We start from the raw sequence: 27,819 nt of genomic DNA on the forward strand, positions 1-27,819 counted from the left end.
TCACTCCTCCAAACTTCACTGTCTGCCATCCTCCAGTCTGCAAATAACCATTTAGTACGACTTGCCGTTTTCTGTCCTCGTCATTTTTTTTATCCAGTTGGACACTGACCCTCCTATTCCATGAGCCTCTATTTTGTTAACCAGCCTTTTATGTGGTACTTTATCAAACGCTTTCTGAAAATCCATATAGACAACATCCACAGCATTCCATCAACATTGTTACTTCATCAAAAAATTCAATTAGATTAGTCAAGCATGATCTGTCTTTTACAAATCCATGCTGGCTATTCTTAATTAACTCTAACCTCTCCAAGTATCTGTTTACTTTTTTCCCTGATTATTGTTTCTAAATCTTACCCATCACTGGTGTTAAACTAACTGGCCTATAGTTGCTTGGACTTTCCTTACACTTTTTCTTGAATAAGAGTGTCACATTTGCCACTCTCCTTTCCTCTGGCACCTCCCCTGTATCCAGGCAAGACTGGAAGATTATGGCAAGCCCTTCTGCTTTCTCCACCCCCACTTCCTTTTGCAATTTGGGATGCAAGCCATCAGGACCAGCTGACTTATCTACCCTAAGCATCGCCAGCCTTTCTAGTACCTCCTCCCTCTCAATTTCTACTCTATCCATTGTCTCTACTCTCTCTGCTTCTATTTTGTCAGATTCCTCTTCCTTAGTAAACACTGATACAAAGTACTCATCAAGTATTCTAGCCTTGCCATGTGCCTCGAAGCATATATTACCCTCTTCATCCCTAATAGACCCCACTTCACCTCTTGCTACCCGCTTGTTATTTACATGCCTGTAGAAGATTTTTGGGTTCCCTTTTAGGTTGACTGGTATTCTACTGTCATATTCTCTCTTTGCCAGTCCTCTTCATCGCCCCTCTCAACTTTCTGTATTTGGCCTGGTTCCCCTTGATGAATTCACCCGACATACATCATGAACCCTCTATTTTATTTCATCATAATCTCTCTCTTGCCATCCAAGGAGTCCTGTTTTTGGTTCCCCTACCTTCCACCCTTGTTGGAATGTACCTAGCCTGTACCTGAAGCATCTCTTTCCTTAAAGATAACCCATTGTTCTGACAGGTCTTCCAGTCAGTCTTTGATTCCATTTTACTCTGGCTTGATCCCTCCTCCTTGCATTGAAATTAGCTCTGCTCCAATCTAGACGTTCTACCTTGCTTTTCTGCATTACGAGTCTAAACCTTATGATATGATGATCACTCTTACCCAAGTGCTCCCCCACAGACGCTTGGTCCACTTGGCCCACCTCATTTCGCAGCACCAGATCCAGCAATACCTTCTTTCTAGTCAGGCCGAGAACAAACTGATCAAGGAAGTTCTCCTGAACACATTCCAGAAATTCCTCCCCCTCCCTTTACTCTAAAATGACCCCAATCTATATTTGGATAATTAAAGTCACCCAGTATCATCACGATAGTTCTTGCGCATCTCTGATTTTCCTGCAGATTTCTTCCCAATCTCTCTCTCTCACTATTTGGAGGCCTACAGAACACCCCAAGTAGCATGATCATATCCTTTTTGCTTCTCAACTATAACCAAATGGATCTGTCCATGCCCCCTCAAAGACATCCCTTCTTTCCAACACTACAATGTCTTCCCTAATCAGTACTGCCGCCCCACCTCTCTTTTTTTCTTCCATCTTTTCTGTAAACTTTGTATCTTGCTTATGAAGCGCCCAGTCCTCACCATTTTTAAGCCATGCTTCCACTATTGCCACTGCATCATACTCCCACACTGCTATTTGTGCTTGTAGCTCACCAACCTTATTCACTACACCTCGTGTGTTTATATACATGCATTGTAATCCTGTCTTTGCATTCTTCATAGCCCTTCTCAGTCCGAACTACTTCCTTCTCTAGTGCTGTCCAACACTCTCACATAATGCTCCTTATTCCTCTTTTCTAATTATTTATGCTGGTGCCTATCCCCCAGCTAATTTAGTTTAACCCCCCCCCCCCACCCACACTAGTGAACCTCCCCACGAGGACTTTGGTCCCAGTCCTGTTGAGGTGCAACCCATCCCTTTTGAATAGGTGCCTTCTGCTCCAGAACTGGTCCCAATTCTTCCAAACTCCAGAGAATACAGGCCCATTCTACTTAATATCTCCTCACAAAGCAACGATCCCATCCTTGGAAATAATCCAGGTTAGCACTGCAGCCTCACAGCTCCAGTGACCCGGGTTTGATTCTGGGTACTGCCTGTGCGGAGTTTGCGAGTTCTCCCTGTGACCGCATGGGTTTTCGCCGGGTGCTCCGGTTTCCTCCCACAGCCAAAGACTTGCAGGTTGATAGGTAAATTGGCCATTATAAATTGCCCCTAGTGTAGGTAAGGTGGTAGGGGAATTGTGGGGATGTGGTAGGCATATGGGATTAATGTAGGATTAGTATAAATCGGTGGTTGATGGTCGGCACAGACTCAGTGGGCCAAAGGGCCTGTTTCAGTGCTGTATCACTAAATAAATAAAATAAAAAAATCCAGTGAACCTTTGATACATCCCCTCTAAGGCTAGTATACCTGCCTTATGTAGAGACCAAAACTGTACACAGGACATCACGTGTGATCTCACCAAAGCCCTGTACAATTGCAGCAAGCGTTCCTTACCCTTGTAATCCGTCCTCCTTGCACTGAAAGCCAACATTCCATTTGCCTTCCCAATTGCTTGCTGTAGCTGCATGTTATCTTCCTGTGTTTCGGATACAAAGACACCCAAAACCCCACTGAACACCAACATTGAATAGTTTCTCACCATTTAAAAAAGTTTTTTTTTTGTATTATTCCTACCAAAGTGAATGACCTCATCTTTGCCCACATTATATTCTGTCTGCTATCATGACCACTTACCTCAACCTATCTATATCCCTTTGCAGCCCATGTGTTCTCCTCACAGCTCACTTTTCCAGCTAGCTTTGTATTGTCAACAAACTTGGATACATTACACTCAGTCCCTTCATTTAATTTATCAGTATAGATTGTAAATAGCTGACTCCATGGGCCCTCACCTAGCACAACAAATTTTCATGTGGCCCCTTATGGAATGCCTTTTGAAAATCTAAATATACAATATCCACTGCTCCCCCTTTATCTACCTTTCTAGTTACATGAGGCGGTGGCGTAATGGTATTGTTGCTGGACTAGTTACCCAGAGACCCAGGGTATTGCTCTGGGGACATGGGTTCAAATCCCACCACAGCAGAAGGGGGAATTTGAATTCAATTAATAAATATGGAATTAAAAAGCTAGTCTAATGATGGCCATGAAACCATTGTCGATTATTGTAAAAACCCATCTGGTTCACTAATGTCCTTTAGGGAAGGAAATCTGCTGTCCTTACCTGGTCGGGCCTACATGTGATTCCAGACCCACTGCAATGTGGTTGACTCTCACATGCCCTCTGAAATGGCCTAGCAAGCCACTCAGTTGTATGTAAGCACTATGCAGTCAATAAAAAATGAAACCAGATGGACCACCCGGTATCGACCGAGGCAGCGGAAACGACAACGGCAAACCCAGCCCTGTCGACCCCGCAAAGTACTCCTTACTAACATCTGGGGGCTTGTGCCAAAATTGGGAGAGCTGTCCCACAGACTAGTCATGCAACAGCCTGACATAATCATACTCACGGAATCATACCTTACAGACAATGTCCCAGACACTGCCATCACCATCCCAGGGTACATCCTGTCCCACCGGCAGGACAGACCGAGCAGAGGTGGCGGGACAGTGGTATACAGTAGGGAGGGAGTTGCCCTGGGAGTCCTCAATATCAGCTCCGGACCCCATGAAGTCTCATGGCATCAGGTCAAACGTGGACAAGGAAACCTCCAGCTGATTACCAACTAACGCCCTCCCCCAGCTGATGAGTCAGTACTCCTCCATGGTGAACAGCACTCGGAGGAAGCACAGAGGGTGGCAAGGGCACAGAATGTACTCTGGGTGGGGGACTACAATGTCCATCACCAAGAGTGGCTCAGTAGCACCATTACTGACTGAGCTGGCCGAGTCCTAAAGCACATAGCTGCTAGACAGGGTATGCGGCAGGTGGTGAGGGAACCAACAAGAGGGAAAAACATACTTGACCTCGTCCTCACCAATCTGCCTGCTGCAGATGCATCTGTCCATGCCAGTACTGGTGGGAATGGCCACCGCACAGACCTTGTGGAGACGAAGACCCGCCTTCACATTGAGGATACCCTCCATCGTGTTGTGTGGCACTACCACCATGTTAAATGGGATAGATTTCAAACAGATCTAACAATGCAAAACTGGGCATCCATGAGGCGCTGTGGGCCATCAGCAGCAGCAGAATTGTACTCAACCACAATCTGTAACCTCATGGCCCGGCATATCCCCCACTCTACCATCACCATCAAGCCAGGAGACCAACCCTGGTTCAATGAAGAGTGCAGGAGGGCATGCCAGGACCAGCACCAGGCATACCTCAAAATGCGGGGTCAACCTGGTGAAGCTAGAACACAGGACTACCTGCGTGCCAAACTGCGTAAGCAGCATGCGATAGACAGAGCTAAGTGATCCCATAACCAACGGATCAGATCTAAGCTCTGCAGTCCTGCCACATCCAGCCATGAATGGTGGTGGACACTTAAACAACTAACTGGAGGAGGTGGCTCCACAAATATCCCCATCCTCAATGATGGGGGAGCCAAGCACATCAGTGCGAAAGATAAGGCTGAAGCATTTGCAACAATCTTCAGCCAAAAGTGCCGGGTTGATGATCCGTGTCGGCCTCCTCCTGAAGTCTCCAGCATCACAGATACCAGACTTCAGCCAATTCGATTCACTCCGCGTACTATCAAGAAATGACTGAAGGCACTGGATACTGCAAAGGCTATGGGCTCTGACAATATTCCGGCAATAGTATTGAAGACCTGTGCTCCAGAACTTGCCGTGCCCCTAGCCAAGCTGTTCCAGTACAGCGACAACACTGGCATCTACCCTGCAATGTGGAAAATTTCCCAGATATGTCCTGTACACAAAAAGCAGGACAAGTCCATCCCAGCCATTTACCGCCCCATCAGCCTACTCTCAATCATCAGAAAAGTGATGGAAGGTGTCATCAACAGTACCATCAAGCAGCATTTGCTTAGCATTAACCTGCTCTGTGACGCTCAGTCTGGGTTCCGCCAGGGCCACTCAGCTCCTGACCTCATTACAGCCTTAGTTCAAACATGGACAAAAGAGCTGAACTCAAGAGGTGAGGTGAGAGTGACTGCCCCTGATATCAAGGCAGCATTTGACAGAGTATGGCATCAAGGAGCCCTAGCAAAACTGAAGTCAATGGGAATCAGGGGGAAAACTCTCCGCTGGTTGGAGCCATACCTAGTGCAAAGGAAGATGGTTGTGGTTGTTGGAGGTCAATCATCTGAGCTCCAGGACATCACTGCAGGAGCTCCTCAGGGTAGTGTCCACGGCCCAACCATCTTCAGCTGCTTCATCAATGACCTTCCTTCAATCATAATGTCAGAAGTGGGGATGTTCGCTGATGATTGCACAATGTTCAGCACCATTCCCGATTCCTCAGATACTGAAGCAGTCCGTGGCAGACTCGGAGGGCGGAGTTCCGGAGCGGTGAGTATATAAAAAAAACTTACCTCGGGGATTCTCGGAGCAGACTCGGAGGGCGGAGTTCCGGAGCGGTGAGTGGACAGAGTAAGTTACCTCGGGTGGGGAAAAAACCCTGAAAAAATGACATCACAGGAAAGCTGTGACCTGATTGGCTGGTAGGGAATCTGTACCAAATTTGAAAATAAAACTGATAAAAATTGATTAAAACACTAATTAACTAATTAATGAGTAACTAAACCAGAGGGCGGAGATTACTGTATTTAGACAGCATTTAATATTTACTGTAGAAATCTAGCACTAGGGACCACATAGTGAAGTGTATCATAATTTAGTAAGAATTTAATAAGTATTTATTTATTTTATATCAATTAACTAATTAGTGCAAGAAATGACAGTTAGAGGGGTGAAGTGCTTCACCTGTGAGATGTGGGAAGTCCGTGACGCTTCCAGCGTTCCGGGCGACTACATCTGCAGGAAGTGTACCCAGTTGCAGCTCCTCACAGACTGCATGGATCGGTTGGAGCGGCAACTGGATGCACTTCAGAGCATGCAGGTGGCGGAAAGCGTCATAGACAGGAGTTTTAGAGAAGCGGTTACACCCAAGGTGCAGGCAGATAGATGGGTGACCGCTAGAAGGGGCAGGCAGTCAGTGCAGGAATCCCCTGTGGCTATCCCCCTCTCTAACAAGTATACCGTTTTGGATACTGTTGGGGGGGATGGCCTATCAGGGGAAAACAGCAGCAGCCAGAGCAGTGGCACCACGGCTGGCATCGTTGTTCAGCAGGGAGGGACAAAGTGCAGAAGAGCAATAGTTATAGGGGACTCTATAGTCAGGGGCACAGATAGGCGCTTCTGTGGATGTGAAAGAGACTCCAGGAAGGTATGTTGCCTCCCTGGTGCCAGGGTCAAGGATGTCTCTGAACGGACAGAGGGCATTCTGAAAGGGGAGGGTGAACAGCCAGAGGTTGTGGTACACATCGGTACTAATGACATAGGCAGGAAGAGTGATGAGGTACTGCAGGGGGAGTTTAGGAAGTAAGTTAAAAAACAGGACCTCGAGGGTTGTAATCTCTGGATTACTCCCTGTGCCACGTGCCAGTGAGGCTATAAATAGGAAGATAGTGCAGCTAAACACGTGGCTGAGCAGCTGGTGTAGAAGGGAGGGTTTCAGATATCTGGACCATTGGACTCTCTTCAGGGACAGATGGGACCTGTACAAGAAGGACGGGTTGCATCTAAACTGGAAGGGCACTAATATCCTGGCTGCAAGGTTTGCTAGCGTCACTCGGGAGGGTTTAAACTAGCGTGGCAGGGAAGTGAGAACCAGAGCAGTAGGGCAGCTAGTGAAGTAAATGAGGAGGACATAGTAAATAAGGCCAGTAGGACTAAGTGGAAGAGCAGGCAGGGAGATGTTGCTGAGCACAGCAGGACTGGTGGTCTGAAGTGCATTTGTTTCAATGCGAGAAGTATAACAGGTAAGGCAGATGAACTGAGAGCTTGGATTAGTACTTGGAAATATGATGTTGTTGCTATTACAGAGACTTGGTTGAGGGAAGGGCAGGATTGGCAGCTAAATGTTCCAGGCTTTAGAAGCTTCAGGCGGGATAGAGGGGGATGTAAAAGGGGTGGGGCAGTTGCATTACTGGTTAAGGAGAATATCACAGCTGTACTGCGGGAGGACACCTCAGAGAGGTCATGCAGCGAGGCAATACGGGTGGAGCTCAGGAATAGGAAGGGTGCAGTCACGATGTTGGGGGTTTTCCACAGGCCTCCCAACAGCCAGCGGGAGGTAGAGGAGCAGATATGTAGACAGATTTTGGAAAGATGTAAAGGTAACAGGGTTGTAGTGGTGGGTGATTTTAACTTCCCCAATATTGACTGGGATTCACTTAGTGCTAGGGGCTTGGATGGGGCAGAATTTGAGAGGAGCATCCAGGAGGGCTTCTTGAAACAGCATGTAGATGGGGCCATTCTGGACCTGGTATTGGGGAATGAGCCCGGCCAAGTGGTCGAAGTTTCAGTGGGGGAGCATTTCGGGAGCAGTGACCATAATTCCATAAGTTTTAAGGTACTTGTGGATAAGGATAAGAGTAGTCCTCGGGTGAAGGTGCTAAATTGGGGGAAGGCTAATTACAACAATATTAGGCAGGAACTGAAGAATTTAGATTGGGGGCGGCTGTTTGAGGGTAAATCAACATCTGACATGTGGGAGTCTTTCAAACGTCAGCTGATTAGAATCCAGGACCAGCATGTTCCTGTGAGGAAGAAAGACAAGTTTGGCAAGTTTTGGGAAGCTTGGATAACACGGGATATTGTGACCCTAGTCAAAAAGAAAAAGGAAGCATTTGTAAGGGCTGGAAGGTTAGGAACAGATGAAGCACTTGAGGAATATAAAGACAGTAGGAAGGAACTTAAGCAAGGAGTTAGGAGGGCTAAAAGGGGTCATGAAAAGTCATTGGCAAACAGGATTAAGGAAAATCCCAAGGCTTTTTATACATATATAAAGAGCAAGAGGGTAACCAGGGAAAGGGTTGGCCCACTCAAGGACAGAGATGGGAATCTATGCGTGGAACCAGAGGAAATAGGTGAGGTGCTAAATGAGTACTTTGCATCAGTATTCACCAAGGAGAAGGACTTGGTGGATGATCAGCCTAGGGAAGGGAGTGCAGATAGTCTCAGTCATCTCATTATGAAAAAGGAGGTGGTGTTGGGTGTCTTGCAAAGCATTAAGGTAGATAAGTCCCCAGGGCCTGATGGGATCTACCCTAGAATACTGAAGGAGGCAAGGGAAGAAATTGCTGGGGCCTTGACAGATATCTTTGCATCCTCATTGGCTACAGGTGAGGTCCCAGAGGACTGGAGAATAGCCAATGTTGTTCCTTTGTTTAAGAAGGGTGGTAAGGATAATCCAGGAAATTATAGGCCGGTGAGCCTTACGTCAGTGGTAGGGAAATTATTAGAGAGGATTCTTCGGGACAGGATTTACTCCCATTTGGAAACAAACGAACTTATCAGCGAGAGACAGCATGGTTTTGTGAAGGGAAGGTCGTGTCTTACTAATTTGATTGAGTTTTTTGAGGAAGTGACGAAGATGATTGATGAGGGAAGGGCGGTGTATGTTGTCTATATGGACTTTAGTAAAGCCTTTGACAAGGTCCCGCATGGCAGACTGGTGCAGAAGGTGAAGTCACACGGGATCAGAGGTGAGCTGGCAAGATGGATACAGAACTGGCTCAGTCACAGAAGACAGAGGGTAACAGTAGATGGGTGTTTATCTGAATGGAGGGATGTGACTAGTGGTGTTCCGCAGGGATCAGTGCTGGGACCTTTGCTGTTTGTAGTATATATAAATGATTTGGAGGAAAATGTAGCTGCTCTGATTAGTAAGTTTGCGGATGACACAAAGGTTGGTGGAGTTGCGGATAATGATGAGGATTGTCAGAGGATACAGCAGGATATAGATCGGTTGGAGACTTGGGCGGAGAAATGGCAGATGGAGTTTAATCCGGACAAATGTGAGGTAATGCATTTTGGAAGGTCTAATGCAGGTGGGAGGTATACAGTAAATGGCAGAACCTTTCGGAGTATTGACAGGCAGAGAGATCTGGGCGTACAGGTCCACAGGTCACTGAAAGTGGCAACGCAGGTGGATAAGGTAGTCAAGAAGGCATACGGCATGCTTGCCTTCATCGGTCGGGGTATAGAGTATAAAAATTGGCAAGTCACGTTGCAGCTGTACAGAACTTTAGTTAGGCCACACTTCGAATATTGCGTGCAATTCTGGTCGCCACACTACCAGAAGGATGTGGAGGCTTTGGAGAGGGTACAGAGGAGGTTTACCAGGATGTTGCCTGGTCTGGAGGGCATCAGCTATGAGGAGAGGTTGGAAAAACTCGGATTGTTTTCACTGGAACGACGGAGGTGGAGGGGCGACATGATAGAGGTTTACAAAGTTATGAGCGGCACAGACAGAGTGGATAGTCAGAAGCTTTTTCCCAGGGTGGAAGAGTCAGTTACTAGGGGACATAGGTTTAAGGTGCGAGGGGCAAAGTTTAGAGGGGATGTGCGAGGCAAGTTTTTTTACACAGAGGGTGGTGAGTGCCTGGAACTTGCTGCCAGGGGAGGTGGTGGAAGCAGATACGATAGCGACATTTAAGAGACATCTTGACAAATATATGAATAGGAAGGGAATAGAGGGATATGGGCCCCGGAAGTGCAGAAGGAGTTTGTTTCGGCAGGCATCAAGATCGGCGCAGGCTTAGTGGGCCGAATGGCCTGTTCCTGTGCTGTACTGTTTTTTGTTCGTTGTGTAGAAATGCAGCAAGGCCTGGACAATATCCAGGCTTGGGCTGATAAGTGGCAAGTAATATGCGTGCCACACAAGTGCCAGGCAATGACCATCTCCAACAAGAGAGAATCTAACCATCTCCCTTTGACATTCAATGGCATTACCATCACTGAATTCCCCACTATCATCCTAGGGGCTACCATTGACCAGAAACTGAACTGGAATAGCCATATAAATACCGTGGCTACAAGAGCAGGTCAGAGGCTAGGAATCCTGCAGCGAGTAACTCACCTCCTGACTCCCCAAAGCCTGTCCACCATCTACAAAGCATAAGTCAGGAGTGTGATGGAATACTCTCCACTTGCCTGGATGGGTGCAGCTCCAACAACCCTCAAGAAGCTCGACACCATCCACGACGAAGCAGTCTGCTTGATTTGCACCCCATCCACAAACATTCACTCCCTCCACCACCGACACAAAGTGGCAGCAGTGTGTACCATCTACAAGATGCAGTGCAGCAACGCACCAAGACTCCTTAGACCGCACCTTCCAAACCCACGACCTCTACCAACTAGAAGGACAAGGGCGACAAATGCATGGGAACACCACCATCTGCAAGTTCCCCTCCAAGTGATACACCATCCTGACTTGGAACTATATCGCCATTCCTTCATTGTCGCTGGGTCAAAATCCTCGAACTCCCTTCCTAACAACACTGTGGGTGTACCTACCTCCCATGGACTGCAGCGGTTCAAGAAAGCAGCTCACCAGCACCTTCCCAAGGGTAATTCGGGATGGGCAATAAATGCTGGCCTGGACAGCGATGCCCACATCCCATGAATGAATAAAAAAAATCCTCAAAAAACTTAATAGATCTGTCAGAACACCACTTTGCTTTCAGATAACCATGTTGACTCAGAGAATCATAATATGATTAGACAATGTGCCCTATTACCACTTCCTTAAAATGAATTCCAGCATTTTCCTGGATGACTGATTTCAGGTTAACTGGCATGTAAATATCAGTTTCCTCTTTACCTTCCCTCTTGAGTAGAATTATGTTTGCAATCTTCCAATCGCTCAGGACTGTTCCAGAAAAGGGAATTTTGGAAAATCGCAACGACTGCATCCACTATCTCTACAACCTTCAGGTCCAGCAGATTTGTTGGCTTTTCAGACCCATTAATTTCTCTGATGCTTTTTATTTACTAATATTTATTACTTTTGGCTCCTCACTCTCATTAGATCCTTGGTTCCCTACTACTTTTTTGTGTCTTCTACTGTCAAGACAGACACAAAATATTTGTTTAACATCGCCGCCATTTCCTTATTTCCCACTATAATTTCTCCTGTCTCAGCTTGCAAGGGACACACACTTACTTTCGCTACCCTCTTTTTGCATACTTACAGGAGCTCTTTCAATCTGTTTTTATATTTCTTGCTTGTATATGCTCACATTCTATTTTCTCACTCTGTCAATTTTTGGTCATCCTCGCTGGTTTTTATCTCTCCCAATCCTCAGGTTTACTACTACTCTCCGCATTATCAGCCTCTTCTTTTAACCCAATACAATCTTTAACTTCTTCAGTTCGCCAGAGATGGATCATTTTCTCAGCTTTTTAAATTTCTCATTAAAATGTATATTCATTGAGAATTATGCAATACTTGTTTCAATGTTTGCCATTGCTTATCTACCGTTATACTTTTTAATTTAATTTCCTGACCTACCGTAGCCAACGTGCCCCCTCATACCTATGTAATTGGTTTTATTTAAGTTTAATGCTCCAGTGTCGGTCTTATGTACGTCACTCTCAAACTCAATGTGAAATTCTATCATATTCCCCAGAGGATCCCTTACTATGAGATTAACCCTGTTTCATTACACAAGATCTAAAATAACCTTCTCCATGGTTGTTTCTACAACGCATTGTTCCAGAAAACTGTCCCACATGCATTCCATGAACTCGTCCTCCAAACTACTTTTGCCAATTTGATTTGCCCAGTCTCCATGAAGACTGAAGCCTGCCATAATTATTTCATTGCCTTTGTTACAAGATTGTCTTAATTCTTAAGTACTCTGTTCAATAGTATAACTATTGTTAGGGGGCCCATAAACTACTCATAAATCATACATAAATTCAAGTTGTTTCTTTCATACATGCAAACATACCTCTCTTTTTTCAGTATATCTTCAACTACTGCCACACTTACAGGCCTCTTCCTCTCCAGCGTGCTACTGTCATAGTCACCTCCAAATATGGACAGATTATTAAGGTGATTGGCAGGAGTCATTGGCGCAAACATGCCTGACACATTGAAATCTAGGTCTGTCAAAAACAGTAAAAAGGTTAGTAGAATTCTTTCCTGTAAAGAAGTAAAAACTTCCAAGTGCAGCACAGCAGTCTCTAAATCAGTTCAAAAGAAACTACTAAGGTAGCAATTCACAAGTTAGTGAATCTGTGAAAAGAAATGGCAGAATTAACATTGCACGTAACTATATTGCCAAACAAACTGGTACAAAAGGTGACACCAACTAGTACTTACCATCTGGGAAGAACCAGTCTGCATGCTGAATGATTGGTTCAATGATCGTAACTACATGGACAGAGGTAGCTGCGGCCAAGTCTGCAAGCGTTCTTAGAAGGAAAAAAAAGGTGCTTTTTATAAATGTTTGTTCATAATGGATATTCCAAAACTGTCAATTGCATGTTATGTGCATGCAGATTTTAAGAATGCGATATTCCTCTGAGGACACAGAAATAAATATACACTAAGTGGGATTTGTGGATTTTACCCAAATTTGTACTATAGCCAATTTTTATTAAATTCATAAGTGTTCCTGAGGTTTGCCACTATAATATCAACATATTAATGAGCTATATTGAGAGCTCTATTGAAGGAGCTTCTCGGACAACGCTGTGCTTGTCAATACAGAACTGTCAACATAACCAAAGTAGCTTAAATAAATTAAATGATCAGAAGCCAAGAAGCTGCTCCTACAGCTATAGCTACGTTTGATTCAACCTGATACATGTGTGTGTGTATGTTCCCATCACCCTGCTCACACCAGCATGAGTTATCACTGTATGTTCAGTCTCCCTGCTACTTGCTCACATTTCTGCAACAGTGTATTAGAGGGACAGACCTTACTAGATATGAAGTCTATACAGATTACAGGTTGCTACAGGCTAATGGGGCTGGTCAGACGTAGGTGTGGTACACACAAATTAAAAAAAAATTAAAAGGTGGAACAGATAGATGCTTCATGATCAGGTAGTTAAGACAATAAGTAGCTAATCACATAGACCATAAAGGTCACAATCAGATCCATGATCTGTGCTGCATTAGGTGATTCAGTTGGGATAAGAGTATTCTTACAATTAACCTTAGCCTCTCAGGATAGCAAAAGTTTTTTTAAAAATTCGTTCAGAGGATGTGTGTGTCACTGACAAGGCCATCATTTATTGCCCATCCCTATTTGTCCTCGAGAAGGTGGTGGTGAGCCACCTTTTTGAACCACTACAGTCCATATGATGTAGGTACAACCACAGTGCTGTGAGGGAGGAAGTTCCAAGACTTTGACTGAGCGACAGTGAAGGAACACCAATATATTCCCAAGTTAGGATGGTGTGTGACTTGGAGGGGAACTTGGAGATGGTGGTGTTCCCATTTGCCATCTGGCTTTGTTCCCCTAGATGGCAGAAGTTGTGGGTTGCTGCAGTGCCTCTTGTAGATGGTACACACTGCTGCCACTGCACCGGTGGTAGAGGGAGTGAATGTTTAAGGCGGTACATGGGGTGCCAATCAAGTGGACTGCTTTGCCCTGGATGGTGTTGAGCTTCGAATGCCGTTCAACCTGCTCTCATCCAGACAAATGGGGAGTGTTCCATCACATTCTTGACTTGTGCCTTGTAGATGGTAGACAGGCTTAGGGGAGTCAGGAGGTGAGTTAATCGTCGCAGAATTCCCAGCTTCTGACCTGCTCTTCTAGCCACAGTATTTATATGGCGGTCCAGTTAAGTTCTTGGTCAATGGTAACCCCAGGATGCTGATGATGGGATATTCAACGATGGTAATCCTATTGAATGTCATGTGGAGATAGAGTCATAGAGTTTTACAGCACAGAAACAGATCCTTCGGCCCAACGTGCCTGCGCTTGTATGCTATGGTGTTTCAAATGCTCATCTAAATACTTCTTAAATGTTGTGAGGATTCCTGCCTCTACCACCCCTTCAGGCAGTGTGTTCCAGATTCCAACCACCCTCTGGGTGAAAATTTCTTTCCTCAACTCCCCTCTAAACCTCCTGCCCTTTACCTTAATATTTGCCCCCTGGTTATTGACCCCTCTGCTAAGGGAAAAAGTTTCTTCCTATCTATCCTATCAATGCCCCCCATAATTTTGTAAACCTCAATCAGCTCCCCCTCTCTCTTCATAACTGAAATGCTCCAGCCCAGGCAACATCCTAGTAAAACCAGGAAATGCTGGAAATACTCAGCAGGTCTGGCAGCATCTGTGGAGAGAGAAGCAGATTTAATGTTTCAGGTCAGTGACCCTTCTTCAGAACATCCTGGTGAATTTCCTCTGCACCCTCTCCAGTGCAATCACATTCTTCCTATAGTGTGGTGACCAGAACTGTACACAGTACTCCAGCTGTGGCCTAACTAGCATTTTATACAGCTCTAACATAACCTCCCTGCCCTTATATTCTATGCCTCGGCTAATAAAATCAAGTATCCCGTATGCCTTCCTAACCACGTTATCTACCTGTGCTGCTGCCTTCAGTGATCTATGGACAAGCAGCACAAGGTCCCTCTGATCCTCTGTACTTCCTAGGGTCCTACCATCCATTGTATATTCCCTTGCCTTGTTAGTCCTCCCAAAATGCATCACCTCACACTTCTCAGGATTCAATTCCATCTGCCACTGTTCCACCCATCTTACCAGCCTAACTATATCATCCTGTAATCTAAGGCTTTCCTCCTCACTATTTACAACACCACCAATTTTCGTGTCGTCTGCGAACTTACTGATCATACCTCCTATATTCACGTCTAAATCATTAATGTACACTACAAACAGTAAGGGTCCCAGCACCGATCCCTGCGATACACCACTGGTCACAGGCCTCCATTCACAAAAACAACCCTCGACCATCATCCTCTGCCCCCTGCCACTAAGCCAATTTTGGATCCAATTTGCCAAATTACCCTGGATCCCATGGGCTCTTACCTTCTTAACCAATCGCCCATACGGGACCTTATCAACAGGCTTGCTGAAGTCCATGTAGACTACATCAACTACTCTGCCCTCATCTACACATCTAGTCACCTCCTCAAAAAATTCAAAGTTGTTAAACATGATCTCCCCCTGACAAAGCCATGCTGACTATCCCTGATTAATCCCTGCCTCTCCAAGTGGAGATTAATCCTGTTTCTCAGAATTTTTTCCAATAATTTCCTTATCACGGACGTTAGACTCACAGGCCTATAATTACCTGCTTTATCCCTGCTACCCTTCTTGAATAATGGTACGACATTCGCTGTCCTCCAGTCCTCTGGTACCTCTCCTGTGGCCAGAGAGGATTTGAAAATTGGTGTCAGAGCCCCTGCTATCTCCTCCCTTGCCTCACATAGCAACCTGGGATACATCTCATCTGGGCATGGGGACTTATCCAACTTTGAGCCCGCTAATACAGCTAATAGGTCCTCCTGCGATTGTTAGATTCTCTCTTGTTGGAGATGTTGCCAGACACTTGCATGGTACGAATGCCACTTATCAGCCCATACCTGAATGCTGTCCAGGTCTTACTGCAGGCCGATACGGACTGCTTAATTATCTGAGCAGTTCCGAATGGAACTGAACATTGCGCAGTGAACATTCGCATTTCTGACCTTATGACAGAGGGAAGGTCATTGATGAAGCAGCTGAAGGTGGTTGGGCCTAGGACACGGCCCAGAGAAACTCATGCAGCAATGTCCTGGGGCTCCAACAACCGCAACTAGGTATGACTCCAGCCAGCAGAGTTTTCCCTGATTCACAGAGACTGCAATTTTACTAGGGCTCCTTGATGCCACACTTGGTCAAATGCTGCTTTGATGTAAAGGTGCAGTCACTTTCACCTGACTCAGAGAATTCAGCTCTTCTGTCCACGTTTGAACCAAGGCTGTAATGAGACCTGGAGCTGAGTGGTCCTGGTGGAACCCAAACTGAGTGTCAGCGAGCAGGTTATTGGTGAGTAAGTGCCGCTTGATAGCACTGTTGATGACACCTTCCATTACTTGGCTGATAGACAGAGTGTAGACTGAAGGAACGGCAATTGTCCAGATTGGATTTGTCTTGCTTTTTGTCAATATGATCTACTTGGGAAAGTTTCCACATTATCAGGTTGATGGCAGCATTATAGCTGTACTGGAACAGCTTGGCTAGGGGTACGGCTTGTTCTGGAGTGCATGTCTTCAGCACTACAACTGGGATGTTGTCAGGGCCCATAGCCTTTGCCGCATTCAGTGCACTCAGTCGTTGCTTGATTTTACCTTCAGTAAATTGAATTGGCACTTCTGGTTGAATATGGTTGCAAACATTTCAGCCTTGGTCTTTGCACTGACGTGTTGGACTCTGCCATCACTGAGAATGGGGATGTCTGTGGAGCTTCTTCCTCCCATATAATTGTCTACCACCATTCACAACTGGATGTGGCAGAACTTTGATCTGATTCATTGGTTGTGGGTTCAAGCAGCTCAGTCTCAACCCCAATTATTTTTCAGTGACCTTTGCTGGTACTGTATATACACAAATAGGATCGAGTTAAGTTCTGACTCTGCCACAATCAAAAACCCTCCACACACACATGAAGAATGGCCTCTTGGGCAAGGGAACAGAACTGGTGCCATGGAACTGCACCCCAGCAAGGAGTCAGTGCATTTAGGAGAGAATATTAGCATATAGAAGAATTCAAAAGTAAAGAATAAAGCAGATGCTCTTCTGGAAAGCAGAAAGTAACAGCATTAAAAATAGATTTAAACACCTAGCCCCTTCAATATGATTCTACTCAGCCTAGTGCATGTCTCAATATGCGCTGTACATTGAGATTGGAAATACTGATCATACATTCATAGTGTGGAGAGACATTAGCAACCAGAGGAGATACAGTTCAAGTCTAGGGTGAGAGAAAGGGAATGTCATTGGGAACAATGAATAATCCAATAACAGTGAGCTTGATCATCTCATCCATAGATTTCTTTGTAATATCCTTGTGCTAGTTGCTATGATTTACTCCTAAAATATCTTGGTTTTAAAGTAGGAATCAGTGTTCCAGAGAAAGTGTTAAATTAACTTTGGCTCCATTAATACTTACCCTTCATTCTTAGCCCACAGTAGGTTGGGCCCCAATACAATTGCAATGTTGCTAGGAGTCATTTTGTTGATGTCACTATACTGTGCAAGTTTTGAGAGAAATTTTATAAGATACCTGTTCAGCAAAGACAACAATTTGGGTTACATCTCTGAAGACATCTCTATTTTGCATTGAATGCTCATGTTTCTGAACACAAATATCTTTCACTTAATTTCCTAGTGTTCATCTTTATCATGTCCATTACAGAAGATTTTATTAACTTCACAATTCTTCAGATTCTTCTCATAACCCTGTAGGAGAGTACTCAGTGAATACAATTAAATCCCAGGAGCCCTGCAGAAAATATTGAATCAAATTATTTACATACACTGACATCACCAAACAAAGCACCAACCAAGGTACAAGGTAGTTAACTTTCAAATTAATTTCAACTAAATACTACCAAAAGAAAAACTAATGGAATGATTGGCCGTGTGGTAGACAGTGAGGAAGCTAGCTGTAGGCTGCAGGAAGATATTGATGGCCTGGTCAGATGGGCAGGAAAGTGGCAAATGGAATTCAACCCGGAGAAGGGTGAGGTGATGCATTTGGGGAGGTCAAACAAGGCAAAGGGATACATGATTAATGGGAAAATACTGAGTAGAGGAAGCGAGGGACCTTGGAGAAAATGTCCACAGATCCCTGAAGGTAGCAGGATAGAATGATAAGGGGGTTAAGAAGACATATGGAATCCTTTCCTTTATTAGTCGAGGTATAGAATACAAGAACAGGGAGGTTATGCTGGAACTGTATAAATCATTGGTTAGCTCACAACTTGAGTACTGTGTGCAGTTCTGGTCACCTCATTACAGAAAGGATGTAACTGCAGTAGAGAGGGTACAGAGGAGATTTACGAGGATGTGGCCAGGACTGGAAAAATGCAGCTATGAGGAAAGACTGGGGTTGTTCTCCTTGGAACAGAGAAGGCTGAGGGGAGATCGGATTAAGATGTACAAAATTTTGAGGGGCCTGGATAGAGTGGAAGTGAAGGGCCTAATTACCTTCGCAGAGAGGTCGGTGACTCGGGGGCACAGATTTAAAGTGAAATAAGAACAAGAAATGCTGGAAATACTCAGCAGGTCTGGCAGCATCTATGGAGAGAGAGAGAAATGTTAACTCTGATTCTCTATCCACAGATGTTGCCAGACCTACTGAGTATTTCCAGTATTTCTTATTTTTATTTCAGATTTCCAACATCTGCAGTATTTTGCTTTTATTATAGATTTAAAGTGATTGGCGGAAAAATAAGAGGGGAGATGAGGAAAACGTTTTTCACCCAGAGGGTGGTGTAGTTCTGGAACTCACTGCCTGAAAGGTATCTGGATATGCACCTCAAGTGCTGTAATCTGCAGGGCAACAGACCAAATGCTGGAAGATGGAATTAAGCTGGGTGGCTCGGTTTTTGGCCAGCGCAGACACTATGGACCAAGTGGCCTCTTTCGGTGCCGTATACTTTCTATGATTAAAGGGTTATCCCCACAATTATTTCCATTGAAATGAACTGGGGAGGAGCAGGTTAGCCCCACAATGCCATTTCCATTACAATGAAAAATGAAGGGGGAAGTGGCCTCCATGGCAAGGGCTGGGGGTGAGTCCCAGATTATACTGTCCATAAAATAAATGGCATGGAGATAAGCTTAGTAACACTGTCAAGTTAATCATCCACAATAACGAAGGGGAATGGACTCGTGAGACATTTGAGTAGGGAGTGAAGAGTTGCCCAAATATGGATTGTCCAACAGGAAGCTGCCACAAACAGACATGGGACCTAATGGGGAGCTCTCACCACGCCAAAACAGGACATTGTGCCCATCCAGGAGCCCTTTCCAAAAAGGGCACAAAGCCCACAGGGAAGCCATAGATCGACCACAAAAGAGATACATCAAACAGGGCACAATACTGTTACGAGCTCAAGTCAAAGCCCTCAATCAAAATATATGATTCTGATTGTGGTGGGGGAAACGCACTGTTGATTCAGTCCCATCCCTTCACAGATTGCCTAACATATCATTTTAAACTCTCCAAGTTAAAGTAAGGCCCAGCCAAATTGTACCATCTATTAACCCCTGAATGAGGCTAACCAAACCAGGTGTCTTTAGATCAACAAATTAACTGTTTAATGAGAAAACTAAATTCTTAACCACTAAGATATAAACAACATTTAAAATAGAAAACATTATTGTCCTTGCATATTTACGCTCCTGCCGAAGTGAAATCTTCCAATGTGGAATAGTCCAAGGTTGCTTGAAGTCCTCACAGCCGTCCGATGGGGAAAAAAAAATCTTCAACAGTAGAACAGTGCGTAGTGCAGTTCAGTAGTTGAATTGATGCTTTTCTTTTCCAGCGATGAATTTCAACAATTACAGTTCAGTAGTTAAAGGAATTGGTTATTTTCTTTTAAGAAATTAATCTGGCTTGACATCAGAATTCTGAGAGCATAATAAATAGGGTTTAAATAAACCAAGAAAGAGCTTTCTTTTCCTTCAGTATCTGCTGGCTGACAGTCTGTGTTTGCCTCTGTTAACTGTGTCTCAAATGCCAGTTTTTCAACTAGTTTCAAATGTCAATCAGCAACAATGTATCTCTCGATCCTCAGTCTGAGTGGCTGTATCCTGAGGCAACCAGTCCCTGGAGTTTGTTGCCTTAAAGCTGTACTGCTCCTTTCCCAGCCATAAAGGCACACCGCATTCTTCCCAGAAAACAAAACTACAGGATCATAACAATACCTACAAGGTAACCTCAAACAGGGTACAATATTCATGGATGAGCCCCAAATACAACACACCACTTCAGGAAACACTCAAACAGCAAAAATGAAAATCTGCTCCCAACTCAAATGAGTCCATTCCCCTGTATTAGTGTGGATGATTGACTTGGCAATGTTATTAAACTTCTCTCCATGCCATTTATTTTAATGGACAATATAATCTGGAACTCACCTCCAGCCCTTGCCATGGAAACCACTTACCCCTTCCTTTTACATTTCAATGGAAATGGCATTGTGGGGCTACACTGCTCCTCCCCAAATCATTTTAATGGAAATAATTATGGGGATAACCCCTTCATCATACCATTAGTTTTATTTTTGGCAGTATTTAGTTGAAATTAAGCAGAGTTGACCACGTAGTGTGGGGTTGAAGTCACATGTTGGTCAGAGCAGACAGAGTAGCAGGTTCTCTTCCCAACAAGACATTAATAAATTGGGTTTTTACAACAATGTTAGTTTTCATGCCCATGGATTACCAGATTTATTGAGCTCAATTTCACAACTTGCCATGGTGGGATTTAGAAGGAAAAAAAAGCATTTCTAGAGCACCTCTCACGACCTCAGGGCATCCCAAAGCGCTTTACAGCGAATGAAGTACTTAATGTGCAGTTACTGTTGTAAAGTAGGAAATTCACAACATCTAGCTTGCTAATCCATTACCATTACCACTAGATTTTTGTATCTGCATTGTATGATGAGATCTGATCTCAATTATATAATTGAGGGAAACAGTATGGCTGTAGGAAATAGAATTTTTAAAAAATTAATATTTACAAGAATGTCTTGTTTGTTTCATTGTTGATCAGTAACAGTGGTCAAGTCTCAAGTGAAGCACATCATTTCCATAGGTTTCATTTTAAGACCGAGAACACATACCTGAAGTTGGAACTGTTTAACTTTGGCATTTTGTTGCATGTTACCCAGAGGGCTTGTAATTTCTTGTCTGGTTCTGGTACACTATGACAGAATAGAACTAAAGACAGTTAGTGTTCATTGGGAAATTGTCAGTTCAGCAACCGGGAGGGACGCATTATTTCAACAGTAACATGTCCTCACTTTATTTTCACAAAAACAACATTGTATGAAACACAAGTGTAACATGATGCAAAGTGATGTGCTTAGTCCTCATTAATGACTGGGACGAAAATCCTTGCAAAAAGATTTGCTAGTGCTGTTGGGGATGGTTGAAACTAGATTGGCAGGGGGATGGGAACCTGAGAGCAGATTCAGATAGGACAAAGTCAGAGCAGGGAATGGGAGGCAGAAAATTAGCGAATGACTCAAAGACAGAAGAAGCAAAGGTTAAAAGATATACAGAACAGGAATTTAGCAGTGTTAAAAGATATTTATTTAAATGCAAGGAGTATAGCAAATAAAGCCGATAAGCTGAGGGCAAGGATAGACACTTGGCAGCATATCATTGCTATAATGGAAACTTGGCTTAAAGAAGGGCAAAAATGGCAGCTCAACATCCCTGGATATAGAGTTTTCAGGCAGGATAGTAAGGGGGAATAAAAAAGGAGGGGGTGTAGCATTATTAGCTAAAGAACCAATTACAGGTGTGAGGAAGGATGATATGCTAAATGAATCATCAAATGAGGCCATATGGGTTGAGCTCAGAAATGAAAAAGGGGCAGCCACACTACTAGGAGTGCACTATAGACCCCCAAATAGTGAAAGGCAGAAAGAACAACAAATATGTAGGCAAATTTATGACTGCAAAAACAATAGGGCTATAATAGTTGGGGATTTCAACTACCCTAATATCAACTGGGATGCAAACAGTGTGAAGGGCAGAGAAGGCACAAAATTCTTAAACTGCATTCAAGAGAACTTTTCAGCCAGCATGTAACAAGCCCGAGAGGGGGTGCAATTCTAGGTTTAGTCTTAGGAAATGAAGCTGGGCAAGAGAATGAAGTAGCAGTGGGTGACCATTTTGGAGATAGTGACCATAATATAGTTAGATTTAGCATTATTATGGAAAAGGACAAAGATAGAACAGGAGTAAAAGTTCTAAATTGGAGGAAGGCAAATTTTACAAAGCTGAGAGGTGATCTGGTGAAAGTGGACTGTGTACAGCCACTTGAAGGAAAATTAGCGGCAAACCAGTGGGAGGCATTCAAAAGCTAAATTCTATGGGCACAGTGTAGACATGTCCCCACAAAGAAAAAAGGTGGTACTGCCAAATCTAGAGCCCCCGGTTATCTAGAAGCATACAGGGTAAGTTAACGCAAAAAAAGAAAGCTTATGACTATCATAAATATCTTAAAACTTTAGAAAGTCTAGAGGAGTATAGAAAGTGCAGGGGTGAAGTAAAAAAGGAAATTAAGAAAGCAAAGAGAGGACATGAAAAAATATTGGCAGGTAAAAACAAGGAAAATCCAAACATGATTTTTCAGTACATTAAGAACAAGAGGATAACTGAGGAAAGAGTAGGGCCTATCAGATGTACAAAGTAAATTATGCATGGGTGCAGAAGATGTGGACAAGGTTCTTGAGTACTTTGTCTCTGTCTTCACAAAGGGGATGATGCAGACATTATAGTTAAAGAGAATGAGTGTGAAATATTAGATACGACAAGCATAATGAGAGGGGAGGTACAAGAGGGTCTGACATCCTTGAAAGTGAATAAATCACCAGGGCCGAATGGATCGTAGACGAGGCTGCTAAAGGAAGCCAGGGAAAAAATAGTGGATGCTCACTAGATACAGGCAAGGTACCAGAGGATTGGAGGTCTGTGAACGTGGTACCATTGTTTAAAAAGGATGTGAGGGATAGGCCAAATTATTATAGGCCGGTCAGTCTGACCTCGATGGTGGAATAAATTCTGAGAGCTAGAATAAATGGTCACTTAGAAAGGCATGGATTAATCAGGGACAGTCAGCATGGATTTGTTAAGGGAAGATCATATCTTACTAACTTAACTGAATTTTTTGAGGAAGTAACAAGGAGGATGTTGTTTACATGGATTTTAGTAAGGCATTTGACAAGGTCTCACATGGCAGACTGGTCAGAAAAGAAAAAGCCCATGGAATACAGGGAAATGTGGTGAGTTGGATCCAAAATTGGTTCAGTGACAGGAAACAAAGGGTAATGGTCAAGAGATGTTTTTGCGAATGGAATGTGGTTTCCAGTGGCGTGCCACAGGGCTCAGTGTTGGGCCCCTTGTTGTTTGTGGTATATATTAATGATTTGGACTTAAATGTGGGAGGCATGATTGGGAAATTTGCAGATGACACAAAAATTGGCCGTGTAGTCGATAGTGAAGAGGATAGCTGGAGACTCCAGAATGATATCAATGGTTTGGTTGAGTGGGTGGAAAATTGGCAAATGGAATTCAATCCGGAGAAGCGTGAGGTATAGCATTTGGGGAGGGCAAACAAAGCAAGGGAATACACAATAAACGGGAGGGTACTGAGAGGGGTAGACACCTTGGAGTGCATGTCCACAGTTCCCTGAAGGTGGCAGGACAGGTAGATAATGTGGTGAAGAAAGTATATTGAATGCTTTCCTTTATTGGCCGAGGTATAGAATACAAAAGCAGGGATGTCATGCTGGAACTGTATAAAACGCTGGTTAGGCCACAGCTGAAGTATTATGCACAATTCTGGTCACCACATTATAGGAAGGACATAATTGCTCTGGAGAGAGTACAGAGGAGATTTACAAGAATGCTGTCAGGGCTTAAAGATTACAGTTATGAGAAAAGATTGGATAGGCTTGGGTTGTTTTCCTTCGAACAGAGGAGGCTGAGGGATGACCTAAAAGGTACCTGGACCTGCACCTGAAGTGAAGTCACCTGAAAGGCTAGGGTACAGACCAGCTGCTGGAATGTGGGATTAGAATGGACGGCTATTATTTTCAGCCAGCGCTGAATGGCCTCTTTCTGTGCCGTAACTTTATGGTTCTATTTCTATGGTTCTCACCTCGCAGCCTGGACCCACTCGTCATAGAGCTCGAATGTCATTAAAGGTTCTGGCAGCTCTCTCAGATATGATTTCAAGGCACCTGAAGGCAAACAGACAACAAGACAGTCAGTAAGAAGATACTCATCAGGCACCTTTAAATGTGGCAATGATTTATTCTGTGAGCTAGATGCTTAATATATACAGTACATACAATAATGAATAATGCAAGACAATAAATTGTGACTCAGGGCATGAGACAAGAGGGTAATTATTATTACTCCAATGCTGCCCCTTTACAAAAGTTTTTGACTTATGCTAGGGCATGGTTCCACAGGCACCAGCTGCCCTTCAATAGCTCTCCCAAGTATCTTATCTTTATGTGGGAACCCAGTGAATATTGTCAGCACACTGCTCAACCAGTCCCATTTGTTAGTTTCTATCCCAAAAATGCTTCAGTGTTCCAATTTGCTAATATGGTTGCCTTCCCAAACAATGAGAGAGATTATAATCTAAAGAACAGTCAAGATAATTTGCTAGCTCTTCCCCAAATTATTCCTCTCCACCATTCCCACCCAGCTCTAGGCAAAGAGTCTAATACCGTTGAAATGTGTGGAAAATTAAAATCCATTAATTCGGCAGTTGAGTTTAACCACTTCATTTCAACCCTAAAATGTCAGTGTCCACCACAACAAATTTTCAAATTCCTCCACCATCAAGATCCAGGGGGTCGCCAGTGACCAGGCACTTAACTGGACCAGTCACATAAATACAGTAGCTACGAGAACAGGTCAGAGGCTGGGTATTCTGCAGCAAGTAACTCACCTCCTGACTCCTCAGAGCCTTTCCACCATTGACAAGGCACAAGCCAGGAGTATGATGGAGTACAGTCCACTTGCCTGGATGAATGCAGCTCCAACACTCAAGAAGCTCGACACCATCCAGAACAAAGCAGCCCATTTTAAAGGCCTGCTACCCGACCCGAACCCAACGGGACCAGACGACATGCGCCAGGTTGGGCCCCTCTCCCAGATCTGGCTTTTGGGCTCAGGTCGGGCCAGGCTGGGCCGGGCCGAGTCGGGCCGGACACACACGGTAAGTGCTCTGCTGGTAAGTATTGAAATTTTTTTTTTTTTTTTTAAACTTAGCTGAGCTGGGAGTCTGGGACAAAACCGAATCTGCGCAGTGAGCCAGTGACGTCACTATGATGTCATCATGCATGCGCTGCAGCTTCCTGGAGGTTCCGAGTCAGAAGGTAAGTAAAGGGATAGTCTGGTCGGGCCAAGTCGGGGTCGGGCTCGGGGCAAAATCGGAGGAACTCGGGCCGGGTCTGCTGTGGTTCAGTCAGGTTCGGGTTGGGATCTATTTCCCGACCTGAGCAGGCCTTTATCCCATTTGATTAACATCCAATACACCACCTTAAAAATGCACTCCCCACCCGCCACCCCCCCCCCACCCAATGACTGGCGCATCATGGCTAGATTGTATACCATCTACAAGAGGCACTGCACTCACTCACCAAGGTTTTCTCGACATCATCTGCCAAACCACGAATATCACTGCCTAGGACAAAGGCAGCAGCCTCATGAAAACACCATCTGTACGTTCACCTCCAAGTAACACACCATCCCAACTTGCAGACATATTGCCGTTCCTTTATCGTTACTGGGTCAAAATCCTGAAACACCCAGCGAACAGCACTGTGGGAGTACCTACACATGAACTGCAGCAGATAGCTGGACCTTCGCATGGGCAATTAGGGATGGGCAGTAAGTGCTGGCCTTGCCGGTGACACCCAGATCCCACGAACGAATACAAAACGCACTTTCAAATCTGGGAAAATTATAAGCAGCTCGATATATCTGCAAGAGGTTTTGGCTTTTATACGAGTAACCTACCTGCAACAGCATGTGGATCAGAATAGAATTCTTCAAGCTGGGAAGTAGAGCAGTCCAATGCAGCTTTTAGCTTTTTCAGTTTGGAGGCTCCAGCAGCAATCCGGAACAGCCCCTGTGTTACAACAGGGAAATGATTATCACACATGACAAGGGAGATCAAGAGTATGATGAAGCAAAAACAGGTGCATGTCAGGTGAATTCTTCAAGTGAGAACCAGGCCAAATACCATAAGTTAAGAGGAGAAGTGAAGAGGAAAATAAGATTGGCAAAGAGAGAATGTGAGAATAGAATGGCAGTTAACAAAAAGGGAACACAAAAACCTTCAACCAGCATGTAAATAATAAAGCGGGAGCAAGAGGCAGGGTGGGGCCTATTAGAAATAAAAATGATATATGCCTAGAGGCAGAGAGCAAGGCTAGAATACCTAATGATTACTTTGTATCTGTGTTTACTAAGGAGGTGGATGCTGACAAAGTATCAGTAGCAGTGGAGACGGTAGAGGAAATGGATGGGGTGAAAACTGATAGGCAGGATGTACTGGAAAGGCTGGCTATGCTTAGAGTGGATAGGTTGCCTGCACTGGCTAGCTTGCATACCAGGTTGCTAAAGGAAGGGGAGGTGGCGATAGCGTAATCGTCCAATCTTCCCGAGATACGCTGGAGGTGCCAGAGGATTGGAGTGTGGCAAATGTGACACCCAAGAAAGGGTGTGAGGATATTCCGAGTAACTATAGGCCGGTCAGTTTAACATCAGAAGTGGGTAAGATTTTATGAAGCAATCATCAGGGAAAAAATTAGCAGGCACGAGGAGAGGTTTGAGTTAATTAAGAAGAGCCAGCACTGATTTGTAAAAGGCCAATCGTGTTTGACTAATGTAATTGAATTTTTGATGAACCAACAGAGAAGGTTGTTGAGGGGAATGCAGTGGATGTTGTCTATATGGATTTTAAGAAAGCATATGACAAAGTAGTGGTAATGTCAGTGGACTAGTAATCCAGAAGCCCAGGCTAATGCCCTGGGGACACTGGTTCAAATCCCACCACGGCAGCTGGTGGAATGTAAATTCAATTTATCAATAAAAATGTGGAATTAAAAGCTCGTCTAATGATGGCCATGAAACCACCGTCAATTGTTGTAAAAAAAACCATCGGGTTCACTAATGTCTTTTAGGGAAGGAAATCTGCTATCCTTACTTGGTCTGGCCTACCTGTGACTCAAGACCCACAGCAATGTGGTTGACTCTTACATGCCCTCTGAAATGGTCTAGCAAGCCATTCAGTTGTATCTAACACCTACGAAGTCAATAAAAAAAGAATGAAACCGGACGTACCACCTGGCATCAACCTAGGCACCAGAAACAACGGCAAACCCAGCCCTGTCGACCCTGCAAAGTCTTATTTACTAACAATTGGGGGCTTTTGCCAATGTTGGGAGAGCTGTTACACAAACTTTCAAGCAACAGCCTGACATAGTTATACTCAGGGAATCATACCTTACAGACAATGTCCCAGACACTGGTAGGAATGTGGAATTAGTGTAGGATTAGTATAGATGGGTGGTTGATGGTCGGCACAGACTCGGTGGACCGAAGGGCCTGTTTAAGTGCTGTATCTCTAAAACTAAAACTGCCATCACCATCCCGAGTATGTTCTGTCCCACCAGCAGGACAGACCCAGCAGAGGTGGCGACACAGTGGTATGCAGTTGGGAGGGAGTTTCCCTGGGAGTCCTCAACATCTACTCCGTACCCCATGAAGTCTCATGGCATCAGGGCAAGGAAACCTCCTGCGAATTGCCAGCTACCACCCACAATCAGCTGATGAATCAGTGCTTCTCCATGTTGATCAGCACTTGGAGGAAGCACTTTGGGTGGCAAGGGCACAGAATGTACTCTGGGTGGGGGACTTCAATGTCCATCACCAAGAATGGCTCGGTAGCACCACTACTGACTGAGC

The 27,819-nt window shown here is 44.5% G+C and overlaps 1 protein-coding gene across 6 annotated transcripts in view; it reads right to left on the reverse strand.

The window, feature by feature from the left end:
- Positions 1-27,819, reverse strand: part of LOC137383323 (rho GTPase-activating protein 17-like) — a 207,832-nt gene that overhangs the window by 26,056 nt on the left and 153,957 nt on the right. For all 6 annotated transcript variants that reach the window (XM_068055997.1, XM_068055995.1, XM_068056000.1 and 3 more), the window contains 6 exons: positions 25,867-25,978; positions 23,990-24,071; positions 20,940-21,020; positions 17,258-17,371; positions 12,447-12,538; positions 12,073-12,229 (listed from right to left, as the gene is read on the reverse strand). In XM_068055997.1, coding sequence (XP_067912098.1) covers positions 12,073-12,229; positions 12,447-12,538; positions 17,258-17,371; positions 20,940-21,020; positions 23,990-24,071; positions 25,867-25,978 — 638 coding nt within the window. The remainder of the gene's footprint in view (positions 1-12,072; positions 12,230-12,446; positions 12,539-17,257; positions 17,372-20,939; positions 21,021-23,989; positions 24,072-25,866; positions 25,979-27,819) is intronic.

The sequence above is a fragment of the Heterodontus francisci genome, chromosome 24 (genome assembly GCF_036365525.1).
Source record: "Heterodontus francisci isolate sHetFra1 chromosome 24, sHetFra1.hap1, whole genome shotgun sequence".
Classification (NCBI taxonomy): Eukaryota; Metazoa; Chordata; class Chondrichthyes; order Heterodontiformes; family Heterodontidae; genus Heterodontus; species Heterodontus francisci.